This window comes from Heterodontus francisci, chromosome 7, assembly GCF_036365525.1.
Source record: "Heterodontus francisci isolate sHetFra1 chromosome 7, sHetFra1.hap1, whole genome shotgun sequence".
NCBI lineage: Eukaryota > Metazoa > Chordata > Chondrichthyes > Heterodontiformes > Heterodontidae > Heterodontus > Heterodontus francisci.
In genome coordinates this window covers 133,988,693-134,004,589 of record NC_090377.1, presented here as the reverse complement: position 1 = coordinate 134,004,589, position 15,897 = coordinate 133,988,693, and the positions used below count along the sequence as shown (strand labels likewise).

At 43.0% G+C, this 15,897-nt stretch overlaps 1 protein-coding gene across 2 annotated transcripts in view; it reads left to right on the top strand.

The window, feature by feature from the left end:
* The first annotated feature begins 3,409 nt into the window (after window positions 1-3,409).
* The window catches only part of tra2b (transformer 2 beta homolog), a 34,113-nt gene continuing 21,625 nt past the window's right edge, over window positions 3,410-15,897 (top strand). For both annotated transcript variants that reach the window (XM_068036196.1, XM_068036195.1), the window contains exon 1: window positions 3,410-3,579. In XM_068036196.1, the coding sequence (XP_067892297.1) occupies window positions 3,544-3,579 (36 nt within the window). In that variant the 5' untranslated portion in view covers window positions 3,410-3,543. The remainder of the gene's footprint in view (window positions 3,580-15,897) is intronic.

The window sequence follows — 15,897 nt, the reverse complement described above, 5'->3', positions numbered from 1 at the left end:
AAAAGGGGGAGGGGGAAGAAGAACAAAAGGGAAGGTGAGGGCAGGAGAGATTAAATGACAAAGATGTCACGGAACAAAGGCAAAGGGAGTGCTAATAGTTGTATTAACCGGAATGATGCCTGGGCTAAAAGTGCTAAATTATAAGGGTAGGTTGCAAAGACTAGGTTTACGTTCCCTTGAGTATAGAAGGTTAAGGTGTGATTTAATCTACGTGTTTAACCTGGCAGAGAGAAAAACAATTTATTCTGGTGGGAGAATGCAGAACAAGGTGAGACGGCGGGGGGATGGAATAATCTGAAAATTAGAACGAGCAGTGAAATCGGGAAGCACTTTTTCACACAAAGGATAAGGGAAATGTGGAACTGTCCTTTCCAGAAGGCTGTGCATGGGGGGGGGGGGGGGTGCGGGGGGTGGCAGGGTGTCATCTGAAAATTTCAACACTGATAATTGTTAATTTGTTAAGGGTGTCAAAGATGGACCAAGGGCAGGTAAAAGGTGCAGATGAGTTATGATCTGACTGAATGGCCTCCTCCCTTCCCAGCCTGGAGGGCAGGGTACAGGCTACCTGGTTGAAGTGATGGATCAAACCGCAATACAAACCAAAAGACGAAGCTGCAAATCGAAACATGAGCAGGAAATTAAATTGTAGGGAATGCCAGAACCTAACCATGCCAGTTTTTTTCAACAATCAGATATTATACCTTAATAAAAGCAAAATACTGCGGATGCTGGAAATCTGAAATAAGAACAAGAAATGCTGGAATCACTCAGCAGGTCTGGCAGCATCTGTGGAAAGAGAAGCAGAGTTAACGTTTCGGGTCAGTGACCCTTCATCGGAACTGACAAATATTAGAAAAGTCACAGGTTATAAGCAAGTGAGGTGGGGGTGGGGCAAGAGGTAACAAAGGAGATCTAGATTGGACCAGGCCACATAGCTGACCAAAAGGTCATGGTGCAAAGGCAAACAATATGTTAATGGTGTGTTGAAAGACAAAGCATTAGTACAGATTAGGTGTAAATACACTGAATATTGAACAGCAGCAAGTGCAAACCTGAAAAAAAACAGTGGGTAAGCAAACTGAACAAACAAAGATGAAATGAAATAAATGCAAAAAAAAAATTGTAAAAAATGTAAAAAAGAATGTTAAAAATAAAGGAAGAAAAAATAACTAAAAATGAAAGTAAAATGGGGGGCTGTCATGCTCTGAAATTATTGAACTCAATGTTCAGTCCGGCAGGCTGTAGTGTGCCTAATCGGTAAATGAGATGCTGTTCCTCGAGCTTGCGTTGATGTTCACTGGAACACTGCAGCAATCCCAGGACAGAGATGTGAGCATGAGAGCAGGGGGAAGTGTTGAAATGGCAAGCAACCGGAAGGTCAGGGTCCTGCTTGCGGACTGAGCGGAGATGTTCCGCAAAGCGGTCACCCAGTCTGCGCTTAGTCTCCCCAATGTAGAGGAGACCACACTGTGAGCAGCGAATACAGTATACTACATTGAAAGTAGTACAAGTAAATCGCTGCTTCACCTGAAAGGAGTGTTTGGGGCCTGGGATAGTGAGGAGAGAGGAGGTAAATGGGCAGGTATTACACCTCCTGCGATTGCAGGGGAAGGTGCCCTGGGATGGGGACGAGGTGGTGGGGGTAATGGAGGAGTGGACCAGGGTGTCGCGGAGGGATGCTGGAGGTGGCGGAAATGACGGAGAATGATCCTTTGGATATGGAGGCTGGTGGGGTGAAAAGTGAGGACAAGGGTAACCCTGTCACGGTTCTGGGAGGGAGGGGAAGGGGTGAGGGTAGAGGTGCGGGGAATGGGTCGGACACGGTTGACGGCCCTGTCAACCACAGTGGGGGGAAATCCTCGGTTGAGGAAAAAGGTCATATCAGAAACACCGTCATGGAAGGTAGCATCATCAGAGCAGATGCGTCGGAGACGGAGAAACTGGGAGAATGGAATGGAGTCCTTACAGGAGGTAGGGTGTGAAGAAGTGTAGTCGAGATAGCTGCGGGAGTCGGTGGGCTTATAATGGATATTAGTAGACAACCTATCCCCAGAGATGGAGACAGAGAAGTCGAGGAAGGGAAGGGAAGTGTCAGAGATGGACCATGTAAAGGTGAGAGAAGGGTGGAAATTGGAAGCAAAGTTGATAAAGTTTTCCAGTTCGGGGCGGGAGCAGGAAACGGCACCGATACAGTCATCAATGAAAAAGAGTTGGGGGAGGGAGCCTGAGTAGGACTGGAACAAAGAATGCTCGACATATCCCACAAAAAGACAGGCATAACTAGGACCCATGCAGGTACCCATAGTGACACCTTTTACTTGAAGGTAGTGCATGGAGTTGAAGGAGAAGTTGTTCAATGTGAGAACAAGTTCAGCCAGGCGGAGGAGGGTGGTGGTGGATGGGGACTGGTTGGGCCTCTGTTCCAGGAAGAAGCGGAGAGCCCTCAAACCATCCTGGTGGGGGATGGAGGTGTAGAGCGATTGGACGTCCATAGTGAAGAGGAGGCGGTTGGGACCAGGAAACTGGAAATTGTCAAAATGACGTAGGGCATCAGAAGAGTCACGGATGTAGGTGGGAAGAGACTGGACCAGCGGAGAAAAGATAGAGTCTAGATAGGAAGAAATAAGTTCAGTGGGGCAGGAGCAGGCTGACACAATGGGTCTGCCGGGACAGTCCCGTTTGTGGATTTTGGGAAGGAGGTAGAAGCGGGCTGTCCGGGGTTGTGGAACTATGAGGTTGGAAGCTGTAGAAGGAAGATCTCCAGAGGAGATGAGGTCAGTGACAGTCCTTTGGACGGTGGCTTGATGTTCGGTGGTGGGGTCATGGTCCAGAGGGAGGTAGGAAGAAGTGTCCGTGAGTTGGCGTTGAGCTTCTGCAAGGTAGAGGTCGGTACGCCATACGACAACAGCACCACCCTTATCTGCAGGTTTGATGACCATGTCGGGGTTAGACCTGAGAGAACGGAGTGCCTCAAGTTCAGAGGGGGACATGTTAGAGTGAGTGAGGGGGGCAGAGAAATTGAGATGACCAATGTCTCGCCGACAGTTTTCAATGAAGAGATCAAGAGCGGGTAAGAGGCCAGGGGGAGGGGTCCAGGTAGAGGGAGAATGCTGCAGGCGGGTGAATGGGTCTGCTGGTCGGGGGGAGGACTCCTGGTCAAAGAAGTGAGCCCGGAGGCGACGAAAGAAGAGCTCAACATCATGCCGAGCGCGAAATTCATTGAGGTGGGGGCATAAGGGGATAAAACTCAGACCTTTGCTGAGTACAGAACGCTCAGCATCAGAGAGGGGGAGGTCAGAGGGTATACCTTACTTCAATTCGACCCCCGTTCCCCCCCCCCCCACCAAACAAGAGACCCTAGCAACGACCCTGGGACGGAAATACGTCAGGTGGCAGGCGTCACTTCCTGCAGTGTAGAGCTCGAGGTAGGTGGCGTCGGTTGGGGCTCTCGCGCTCAGTTTTTGTTTTTTCATCCCTCTTCCCCATTTTTCCCCTCCCCTTCCATTGAATAGTTTGAGGCATTTCGTTTTCATAGCCGCCAACATGAGCGACACCGAAGAACAAACCTATATCGAAAGGGTGAGTTTTTGTCGAAATATCATCGATTTTTTTTCAATGTCGGTCTCCAGGGTTTTTTTTTTCTAAAATCGTTCTGCGAATGTTCCATGAGGACCCGCCTCTCCGCGGATAGGTACCGCCTTCCCTTCAGGCCGATTGGTCGTCGAGCTGGACGCCGGAGCTAATTGGCGTGGGCGGCGTCTCGGGCGGAGGCACTAATTGGTGCTCGGGGAGCCTGTCACGCGTTTGGATCGGGCTACGCCAATGAGGGCGCAGGAAGTTGCCCGGGGTGGAGGGTTTGCGCTTTGTACCTTCGGATTGGCTGCATGTTGGTGTCAATCAGGGCGCGTGGCGATGGCAGTTTACTGGCAGCCAGTCTCCAGGGCCTCAGTGCGAGGAGCGGGGCTGGGTTCGGCGCCAGTGCAGCTGCAAACCGCCGCATTCGGCTAGGTGTTGCAACATTTCTGCATTTCAGCGCTTGTAGGTTGATGTATTTTAATTTTTTTGAATGTTTTCCATTATTTAAGATGAGGTGGGAGGGATTTGTTTGCATTATTTAAGATGGGGGTGGGGGTCTGTGCTTGTTTGTGGAAAGTGTGCGTGCCCTCGATTTGCAGGCGTGATCCACTTGCAACCGTCTGCCTGTGAGGCTGTAGTTCATATGCAGGAAGGCTGTTGAATACAGTCAATTGGAAATAAAGTCTATTTCTAACTTAAACGTTCTCCATGACAGTTTTTAAAAAAAGAAAAATTAAGGGCTGGATGTTGAGAATTAAAATTGCAGGTTGGTGGAGAAAAGGATTAAAAGAGGGAGGGGAAATGTTTTGCTAGTCTGAAATAAAAACAATGCTGGAAAATGCATAGTAGAAAAATAGTTTTGCACTTCAAATAGGACTCTTGATGGGGAGTGGAAAACACTAAACCATAACTACTCGTGAACATTTCATGTGTTTATGGGGTTGGGGCAGGTTGGAGAAGAAGCTGCAGCAAGAACCTGCAAATAATGGCATGACTTTCCCGCTTTCTGCAGTGCATCCAGGGTCCTGGATTGTAAACAGATTGTGCCAAGCCTTAACAATTTTTCTTCTGGTTAAATCTAGAGCTACCTTCTGAAATTGTTGCCAGTTTGGTGGGGGCGGGGGGAAGCGGGGCGCAGAACAATGTAGTGAGGGGTAGTGACGAAACACTATAGTCAGGCGATTGAAGCAAACTGTGGATGTTGGCAGTTGGTAAATGTGGCTCGTGGGAATCAAGAAGTAAAACATCAGAATTGTGTTTGAGTTGTCAGTCTGCAGAGTGTATAATCTGAAGCACTCAAATTTACATGATTCAGTAGTTCCCCACCCCCACCAAAAGTAACAAGTTTTAAAATCCTGTATTAATATCCCTTGTTCAGTATTGCATATATAATTCAATCATAATGTTAATGGCTTGGTATAAATTTTCTTTACTGTTTTGTTCTTGCCCTGCACATGTGAAATAATGTTTTGTCAGAAGTCTAGGGTTTGAAGGGGGAGAACTACAGATTGGAATTCTGCAGCTTTGAATTTACAGTAATCTGAAAGCAAACTTAATTTGGATTTAGAGTGTCACACATGCCATCGCATTTTACAGGCATTGCTGCTTTAATCTTTAACATTTTGATATTGAATCTTTGTAATACCATACCTGCTGCAAGGAGCAGTTTCCATGATTTTTACTGACAAATGTATTTTACCAAATTACTGTGCAAATATTTTTCTCTTTAAACCCCCTTTCCCAAAACCCTGGTGATATTTAACCGAAGCTACCGACAATAGAAGACAAGGGGGAGGGAGTTCCACCATGTAAGTAAGTTATTAGGGCACAGCAGTAATACTTTCCATTTGAGTAACAATTGCCCACTTTCCTCTGGGTCTTCTGGGCCTCCTGATGCTTTTGTGAACAGTTGCACTGAGCTGTAGGAGAGCTTTCCCATTCATGGGGAAAATGCCTACACTCTGCTCGCCCCCCCCTTTCACAAAGCTGCATCGTTTGAGATTAGGAATTTGCAGCATTGGCAGTATTTTTCCCTTACAAGTCCATGTTTTTCTTCCTTTGTATAGTGTTGCAACTTCACTGCTTTGACAGCAGCAGCTTGTGGAATCTGGTCAGCCACTATTTCAAATACGTAAAAGTTCATGACCCAGTTAAAATGGTGCCTTGTATTTCCTTCTAAATATATTGCGTTGAAAATTTGACATGTGAAGCCATACACTAAGCCCAACTATGAATGCTCCAAGATATGGTTGGGGAATCCCTTGCTTGTATTTTTGACCCACTGAGCAAGATCTGATTTTGGTCAGACCCTGCTCAGCATATGTCTGGAAGTTTGATTTTTGTCATCCTACATTTAGAGAGGCTTAAAAAATGTTGGAGCTCTCCCTAAAAGTGTTTGTCAGAGCACCTGTTATTTTACATTTATTAGTAGTGTCACTGACTTTGATGAGGGAAGAGTCCCAAGACAAAGAAGATAGAAGCATTAAAGGTTTGTTGTTTTTATTTACATACTATACTATAGGTTGATTTTTAATTTTAAGGTTTTCAGTATTTGTGTGCTTTTTAATTGTTGAAACCTATGGTGGTTAGTGGTTATTTACCCACTGAAGCCTCTTAGTTGAGCTAATTAAATTTGGTTTCTTTGACGTGTTAATTCTGCTCACAGGCATGTGGGCATATGATTAATTTTGAGTCCTGGTTCAAAATCAATATTTTTGAAATTACATTTGTTTCAGCATGTGTAGAGTGCAATTTACAGATGTATTGAGTGATTTTGGTACTAATATTAGATTTCAAGCAGTACAAAATTTGAAGTAGTTTGCACTGCTTAAAAACTTTGCTAAAAATACAAATGCTGGAAATCTTTGGTAAATGGTGGAAGCGTACAGTGGGTCAGTTGTCATCTGAGAATAAAATATTAATGTCTTTGGAACTCTATTAGAATTTATGAAGTCTGAATTTTAATGAAGGTTTGTACCTGCAGTGTCAGTCATCTTTCTCTTTCAGATACTATCTGATCTGTGCAGAACCATTATTTTGTGTTCACTTTATGGACAGTATAATGAACTCCACATCAACATCAGGGCTCTGATTTACGGTGACTAAGTCAAATTCTCTGGTTATTGTACAGGATTTTTATCAGTGTTTCTGATTGCATTCTGTAAATTCCATTCGCCATTGTTATCAAATTCCAGGATATTGTCTAGTTTTCTGTGAAAACCGTAAATCAAAGTCTTTGGTCATGATTCATCTCCAGTTTGGTCTCACTGAGGTGCATGGAGTTATGAGGTCATTCCCATTACTTACTGTGTATGTTAGATTGTTCTGTTACACAATTATTTTTTATGCTTTGATTTATCAGATGAAAGGATATGTTTTTGTGTCCAATATTTGGAGAGATGGAGAGCAGCTGTAATGGTTAACTTGTCATTTGTGTATTAGTTATAGGGCGCAATTAGATTAGTGACTACTTTTGGGTATTATGGGAGCGCCATAACTAGCCAGTGTGCACTTGCCATACTGTAGTGAAAAAACAGAGAAAAAATGTTGCAAATATTGAAAAGCTGAAATCAAAGCAAGGTGCCGAAAATACATAGGTTGTGCACCATCTGCAAAGAGAAAAGACTGACATTTCACACCCAATAATTAAAGACTGAAGTGAACAGACATTTAAGTAAGATTGGAGAAAATTGAGAAAGGTGGAGAGAATTAACAGAGAGGACAAATGGCCCGGGATAGAATGCAGTTGAATTTTCAGATTTTAGTGGAATTGTTTCAGTTCCCTAATCTGTGGCTCATTGACATTTGTTCTGTACAGTTTATTGTTACTTGTGGGCCATGTTTTCACTTCTACGCAAAAATCTCAAAGAACTGAACTGAACTAAATGTCATGACAAGACCATAATCTTCATTCTTGCAGGGGTAGCCATGACTATATTACTGATATATCTGAGACAGTATTAAAATAAAGAATTGGGCTTTTTCCACACTTAGTGTAGTATTATGAAATACGATGGTACACTGGCACAATTTTAAATACCTGCAGCAGAAAATATTTTCTTTCCCCTGATAATTGCTAACCCATCGTGAATGAAATATGTATTTAAAAATTACCCGTATCTTTATATTGTGTAATGCGAGGGCAGGGACAGAAGAACACTTTGTTTCCTGTGCTGTAAATGGGTAGATACCACATATTTGAGGCTTTTATCTGCAATAGACTATGTAGCTCTGCCTTCAAGGATTGATATTGGTAGAAACCTTGTTAGAATAGTGTAACAAGAGAATTGATAGCCTTAGGATGAAAGCAAATATGTCATTCCATTTAGTCCCCTCTATGCATTAACACAAACTTTGGACTCTACATGGACCAGCTCAGAACAACATCCTGTAATATGGAATAGTATTTGGAGAAACAAGCACAATGAAAATGACTACAATAAACATAAGGGATGCAGTGGTTGAGTACTGTGCATTAATACAGGAGGCAGAGCGAAATAGTTCTTGAATATTGGCTTTGCAGTTTGTTTAAATTCCTCAGCATACAGAAGTGATCCCAGTTTCTCTCATTGTCCAAAGGAAGGGCAGAAGAAAATTTCATTGTTCCTCATTTAGTGGAGGTGGGTGTCATTGTTTGGCAGAATTGCATGTTGCCATGCTCGTCTTGAGTAGAAACAACATTCCGTGAATATTTATGGATGAATAGAAAACATATTTTTCAAATAGTGTAATTCTAATACAGTATATGTAGAAGCGTTGGAGTGCAAGTTCAGGATCACTTGGTATAGATGCTGATAATTGAAGGTTAGTGCATCTTTGCTAATGCTGATCTACATACCAACAGTACAGCTATCTTTCATATTTCTAAACAATGGCTTGGTAGTACAAAACTTGAATATTGCTGAAAAAGCTGTGCTGTTGAAGCTTTCCGTCTTGCACTCATCAGGACAGACGCAAGAATGCCAAATTTCAAAGGGAGCAACAATTTATACTGCATCAGAAAAGGGGTTGCTGATTGGTTGGCACGTCAACTCTGGTCGAGACATTACCATGGAAAATACACCAGGGGACTGTTGTCCTCCATGCTTCTGTTAATTTAAGAATGCAAAGCTTAGACATGTTTCTTTTGCCTGCGGAGGACAGGTCCTTGCGTATGAATATGTATAGCTTCTGGCCAGCATAAGTGAGCCACATTGCAAGCCTGGCTAATAATCCTAAATTGATTGTCAATGTAATTAGCGCACACGGGATTGTCAGCAAGAGTTGTCCAATCGTGGAATCACATGTAACGTTAGACATCATGTTTTGCGAATGCAGTCTGGTTGTGTACGGTCAGTGTTCTGCCTGTTGTGAACAGCTGAAGGGACATGCTGTTTGATACGATCGGCCAGTCGTTGGGACGTACAGCCTACGTACCTGGCATCGCACCAACACTGAAATTCATATACCACATTATTCATTTGTGTGGTAGGCAGAACCTCTTTTTGGCTTGATGGCAGACTAACGAGCTCCCTTTCCTTGCCGAGCTGGTTGAGAAATGCGGTAATGGGTTCTCTAGTACTGCCTACTGCAAGCCTACCTTCATTGGTCAACATACATGTTGGGTTTCCTACAGCTCCATGCGCTATAGATTGGCCTTGGTAATCTTGTAAATAGGCCCCGAGCCATTTGCTCACCTTGCAAGCTTGACGCCGAAATATGGCACATCAAAGCTATCCTGTGGGATATTGGCTACCCTGATTAGATCATTGCTCACTGTATATTGTGCACATATGGGCCTAAGGCCGCCATGCTTGGACCAGAAGAGTCGACTTTAAATTACCCTGGAAGGGTAAGGTAGCTCAAAAATATGAGCAGCAGGTGAAGCTAGGTCACCATTTCAAGCTGCTACTATGCAGTAGCAACACACATATTTTCCAGTAACGGGATGCTACTGTCAAGGCAAAGAGATGTTCTGCCTATCACGCAAAAGAGTAATGTATATGAATTTCAGTGCTGGTGCGATGCCAGGTCCATAGGCGGTATGTCCCAACGACAGGCAGATTGTATCAAACAGAACGTCCCTTTGGCTACTCGCAATAGGCAACGTACTGACCGTACTCAACCAGCCTGCATTTGCAAAGCTCAGAACATAATGTGTAACGTTAAATGTGATTCTGCGATTGGACAGCAATTGCTGAACAATCCTGAGTGTGTTAAGAATTACACTAACAACCAATTTAAGGCTATCGGTCAGACTCTCAATGCAGCTCGCTTATGCTTGCTAGAAGCTACATATATTCATATTCAGGATCTGTCCTCTGCAGACAGAAGGAACACGTCCAGACATTGCATCTTTTTTGAATTAACAAAAGCGTTGGAGACAGTAGACCCCTAGTGCATTCTCCATGGCAATGCATTGACCAATTGGCAGCCCCTTTTCTGATGCCGTTTAAATTGTTGCTCCCTTTGAAATTTGGCATTCTTGCATTTGACCTGATGAGTGCAAGACTAAAGGATTTGACAGCATGTCTTTTATTCAGTAATACATATATTTCTAAACATTTAGCTTTGAGATGTCATTTAGTGTTACAAAATATATGTACTTAAAATTTCAACTTCCCTTTACTTCTCAATTTAAAGATATTTATGTTGCTAATTATTAGCTGCTGGGCCAAACTACTTCTGAGGCTCCTTCTGCCCTTACGCTGAGTATCATCTTTCTCTAGTTTCTCTATCTCCCCTCATGCCCTCTCTGAGCACATCTTGTCCATGAGGGCCCATCTCTTGCTCCCTGGACCCTATTCCCACTAGACTACTGAACACCCAACTTCCCTTCCTGGTGTCCATGTAAGCTGACATTAACAGTTCTCTCCTCAAGTGCTGTCCTCTCCTTCAAATCTGCTGTCATCGCTTCTCAAAACAAAAAAACCCCTTGACTTCTCCATTCTTGCAAATTACCACCCTGTCTCCAACTTATCTTTCCTCTTGAGTTCTTTGAACATGTTGCCACTTCCCAAATCTGTGCACATCTCCGAAACTCTATGTTTGAACACCTGCAATCAGGTTTTTGCCCTGTCACAGTACCAAACAGGATGTCATCTGTAACTTTGGTAGCTGTGTGACTGTGTGCCAAAAGTAAACTATCTCTCCTCATTCTTCGGAACATAGAAAATGTAAAGTGCAGAAGGAGGCTATGTGGCCCATCATTTCAGTGCTGGCTGAAAAAAAGCTATTCAGCTGAATTCCACTTTCCAGTTCTTGCTCTGTAGGTTCTGACACTTCTAGTGCATATCCAAGTATTTTTCAAACACGAGTGAGGGTTTCTGCCTCTATCCCATTTCAGACAGTAAGTTCCAGAGCTCCACCATCCTTCGGGTGAAAAATTTCTTCTGTACTCCCCTTTAATCCTTCTGCCAGTTACTTTCAATTTATGCCCCCTAGTTATTGGCCTCCCTGCTAAGAGGAATAACTTCTTCCTAGCCTATCTAAGATGCTCCATTTTATACACCTCAGTTAAATCTCTCAGCCTCCTGTGTTCCAAAGAAAATAACCACAACCTATTCAGTCTTTCGTCCTGTCTCAAATTCTCCACTCCTGGCAACATCCTTATAAATCTCCTCTAGTATGATCACTTCCTTCCTGTACTACAGTGACAGGAATTGTATGCTGTACTCTAGGTGTGGCCGAACTAGTGTGTTATACAGGTCAAGCATAACCTCCCTGCTCTTATATTCTATGCCTTGGCTGATTAGGAAAATTATCCCGGATGTTGTCTTAAGCACCTCTATTTATCCTATTTTCAGGGATCTGTGGACATGTACTCCAAGGTCCCTCTGTTTCTCTTGTCCGAATCCTATCATTTATTATGTATTCCTTTTACTAGTTTCTTTCCTAGATGCATTATTTCATACTACTTTGGATTGAATTCCATTTGCCATTTTTTTGCCCACCTGACTGGTCCTTTGATATCTTCCTGCAAACTGCAGCTTTCTTCCTCACTATCAACCACACAACCAATTGTTGTCATTGGCAAACTTAATCATGCCCCTACATTTAAGTTTAAATCAGTGGTATATACCACAAAAAGCAAGGGACCCAGTATTGATCCTGCTGGAAACAGCTTTCCAGTCACAAAAACCCCATTGAGCGTTAGTCTTTGCTTTCTGCCACTGAGCCAATTTTGGATTCAACTTGCCCTGGGATCCTGTCGGCTTTTACTTTTCTGACCAGTCTGTTCTGTGACACCTTGTGTAAAAGACTTGCTAACATTCATGCAGACTGCATCAAATGTGCTACCTTCATTGACTTTCCTTCTCAAAAGGATTATATCAAGTTAGACACAACCTTCCCATAACAAATTCATGCTGACTGGCCTTGATTAATTTAGGCCTTTCTAAATGACGATTTATACTGTCTCAGATTTTTCCCCAATAATTCCAACATTGAGGTTAGGCTGGCTAGCCTGTAGATTCTTTGTCTATCCCTTCCCTTTTTAAGCAGTGCTATAATATTAGCAGTCCTCCAGCACCATGCTAGTAGCCAGAGAGGATTGGAAAATGTTGATCAGGGCCGCTGCTATTTTCTCCCTTGCTTCACTTAGCCTGGGATACATTTCATCCAGGCCGGGTGGTTTATCGACTGTCAAAAATGCTAAACCCCTTAATATTCCCCGTCTCGCTATGTTTATGCTATCCAGTATTTCACAATCCTCAACTACGATGACTGCATCGTTGTCCCCCACACCCCCCTCCTTGTGAAGACTGACACAAAAGTGTTCATTAGGTACTGTGCCCACCTCTTCCATTACCACACACACATTAGCTTTTGGATCTCTCAGCCCCACACTTTCCTTAGTTATCCTCTAGCTCTTTATGTATTTGGAAAATATCTTTGGGTTTTCCTCTATTTTACTTGCCAATATTTTTCATGTCCTCTTTGCTTTCCTATTTTCCTTTTTGATTTCACCCCTACACTTAGGCATTTGGCAGTATTGAGCTCTCGACACCTTGCATAAGCTTCCCTTTGTTACCGTATCCTACTCTGTATCCTCTTTGACATCTCGGGGTGATGGTCTGAATTTGAGAGTCCCACCCTTTTTCTTCATGGGAACATTTGTTCTGAACCTTCATTCTCCTCATTGAATGCCTGCCACTGCTGTGATACTGATTTGCCTTCAAGTATCTGTTTCCAGACCACTTTTGCCAAATCTCCAATTAATAAAATTGGCCTTTCCCCAATTTAAAACGTAATCTTGGTCTGTCTTTGTCCTTTGCCATAACTATGCTAAATCTAACTGAATTATGATCACTGCCACAAAAATAGTGTCCCACTGATGACCACTTCCACCTACCCAACTTAATTTCCTAAAACTAAGTCCAGAACTGCCCCTTTTTGTTGGACTTGGTATGTGCTGGTTTTTAAAAAAAAAAGTTCTCCTGAATGCATTTTTAGAATTCAGCATCTTTTACACTGATCTAATAGGATAGTTGAAGTCCCCTACTATTATTGCCCCATCATTTCTGCACACTCAGCCATTTGCCTACATATTTGCTCTTCTGTTGCCCTCTGACTGGGAGGCTGTAGTGCACTCAGCAATGTGATTGCCCCTTTTCTGTTGTTCAGTTGAACTCATGGCTTCATTTGATCCTTCTGGCATATCATCCCTCCTGTCACTGTTGCCGTAACCAATTTTGCATCTCTTACCCCCTCCCCCCAACCACTTTTTTTTATGCCTCACTATCAAAACTGAAAGCCCTGTAACCATGAATGTTCAGATGCTACTCTTGCCCTCCTTTCAGCCATGTTCCTGTAATAACTTATGCTATCATACTGCCACATATTCATCTATGCCCGAGTTCATCTCCCTTATTTATTAGGCTCCTTGCATTGACGTATATAACACTAATTACTGAGCAACTCCTTTGTCTGTTTTTCACCCATTGTTTTCCCTGCCTTGCAAACTTGCTTACTAATTTTCTGTCTTCACATTCCAACTTTGCTTCCCTTCTTTCTGAATCTGTGCTTGGGTTTCCATCCCCTGCCAAGCTTGTTTAACCCCTCTCCAGCCATTCTTGGTCTGTCTACAACCTTTGGTCAACCACACCACCCTCCTCCAATGCCTTTCCTCCATCGTCCAGCTAGGTGGGACTGAACTTGCCTGATTCCATTCTTATCTATCCAGTCGTAGCTAGAGAATCACCTACAGTGGCTTCTATTCCTGTTCCCATGCTTACCTCTGGTGTCCCTGCAAGGATCTGTCCTTTGCCCCCTGCTTTATTTCTCACCGACATGCTGCCCCTTGGAGATATCATCCGAAAACACAACAGCTAACACAACCCCTCCTCCACTGACTGCTTGTCCGACATCCAGTACTGGACGAGCAGAAATTTCCTGCAACATATTAGGAAGACCACAGCCAATGTCTTTGGTCTCTGCCACAGACTCCAACCCTCTCCCTGGCAACTGTCTGAGGCTGAACCAGACTTTTAGCAACTTCTGTGTCCTCTTGACTCCTGGGCTTTCAGCTGCATGTCTGTGCCATCACTAAGACGGTCTGTTTTCACCTCTGTAATATCACCAACTCTGACCTTACCTCATCTTAGCTGCTGCTGAAACTCATCCATACTGGGCTGGACTATTCGAATGCACTACTAACTGGCCCCTCTCATTCCACCCTCTGTAAACTTGAGGTCGCCCTAACTCACACCAAGTCCCGTTCACCCACCGTGCTTGCTGACTTACATTAGTGCCTGGTTAAGGAATACCTTAATTTAAAAAAAATTCTCATCCTTATTTTCAAATCCCTCCATGGCATTGCCAACCTATCTTTGAAATCTCAAGCTCAGCAACCCTCGGCGATCTCTCTGCTCCTCCAGTTCTGGCCACTTGTGCATCCTCTGTTTTAATCGTTCCGTCTTTGGTGGCCATGCTTTCAGCTGTCTGGGCCCTAATTCCTGGAATTGCCTTCCGAAGCACATCTCTCCATTTAAGATGCTCCTTAAAACCTACCTCTTTGAAGCTTTTGATCACCTGTACTAATATCTCGTGTCTGGGTATCAATTTTATTTGATAGCATCCCTGTGAAGTACCTTGGGACATTTCACTATATTAAAGGCACTATTTAAATACAAGTTATTAGCAGATCAATTACAGATTCTTTCTCTATGCCACTCTTTGCTTCACCACCCCCAGTGTTCAGTGGGTTAGCACACTGTTAATCTTGGATCTGAATGCAGCCTAGTCTGGTGGGATTGTTCTTGTTTTTTCTCTGGTTCTGTGTTAAAACAATTGTGAATTTTTGTGACAATTTCATTGTTAAAATTTTGCCATTAATTAAAATGATAACTGGTATGGGAAGTGATATTCGCAATGTTGTGATTGATTCCATCTCTTCTCCCTTTCCCAAACAAAAAAAAATAGCTCAGCTGGAATTGGGCAAATGCTGCCTTGGATTAATATCTCACCCAAAGGCACATTTCTTGGTGTCAGGCTCTGAAGTGAGGGTATTGCTTACTGAGATGACCTGACACTTCAAACTTGGGAACAGGGATGATGTCACTGAAGAGTGCATTATACTTAAAGTACGCTTCCAGTGAAGAGAACAAAATAATGCCCCAGTGCACTCAATGTTCATAGATCAAGGGTTTCAGCCAAATGTTTGTTCTAGGCTGCCTTCATCCAACAGTGCTGAAGTATTAAAAAGTAGAATTTTTCTGTAATTCAGAGAACTATGTATGTTTCTACGTTTAATGAAATTATGAACAAAATTTGTTCTGTATAGTGTAGTTTAAACTGGAGAAGCAGTGTAGAATGTTTGTAAACTAGGATTACAACAGAATCTGCAGTGGTGTTCAGGAGCAGAAGTTTCTGCAGGCCAAAATTTGATGCTGCAAAGTGCAACATGTTTCTCAAACAATGGCAGTAAAGGTTTGAGCTATTGTAATTATCAGAGCCTTGCAAATAAATGTTCTTGGTACTAACTGGTGTAAAGTCACATTTATAAACATGTTGCTAGAATTGATTTGGGGCAATTCAAGTAAAAGTGCACTTTAAAAATCGAGAAAGTTTTTCAGCTGCAAAATGCTTACAAATCTGCGAGATCTGTAACCTCATTGTCATATGAGGCCAACTTGTCATTAAGTTTCATATAAATATCCTCTGATTTTTACAGTTGGTGAAAACCATTTTGAAATTGGTCAACATCCTAATTTTGCTGAAGTTGACTTGTCTTCTGTTTCTAAGGGGAGAGACTCCAAAAGTTAGAATATGTTGATGCTTTCTCCATTAATTCAGTCCATTTGCACTTGAGGTTATTTGAGGTTAGCATGACAGCCAATGCTA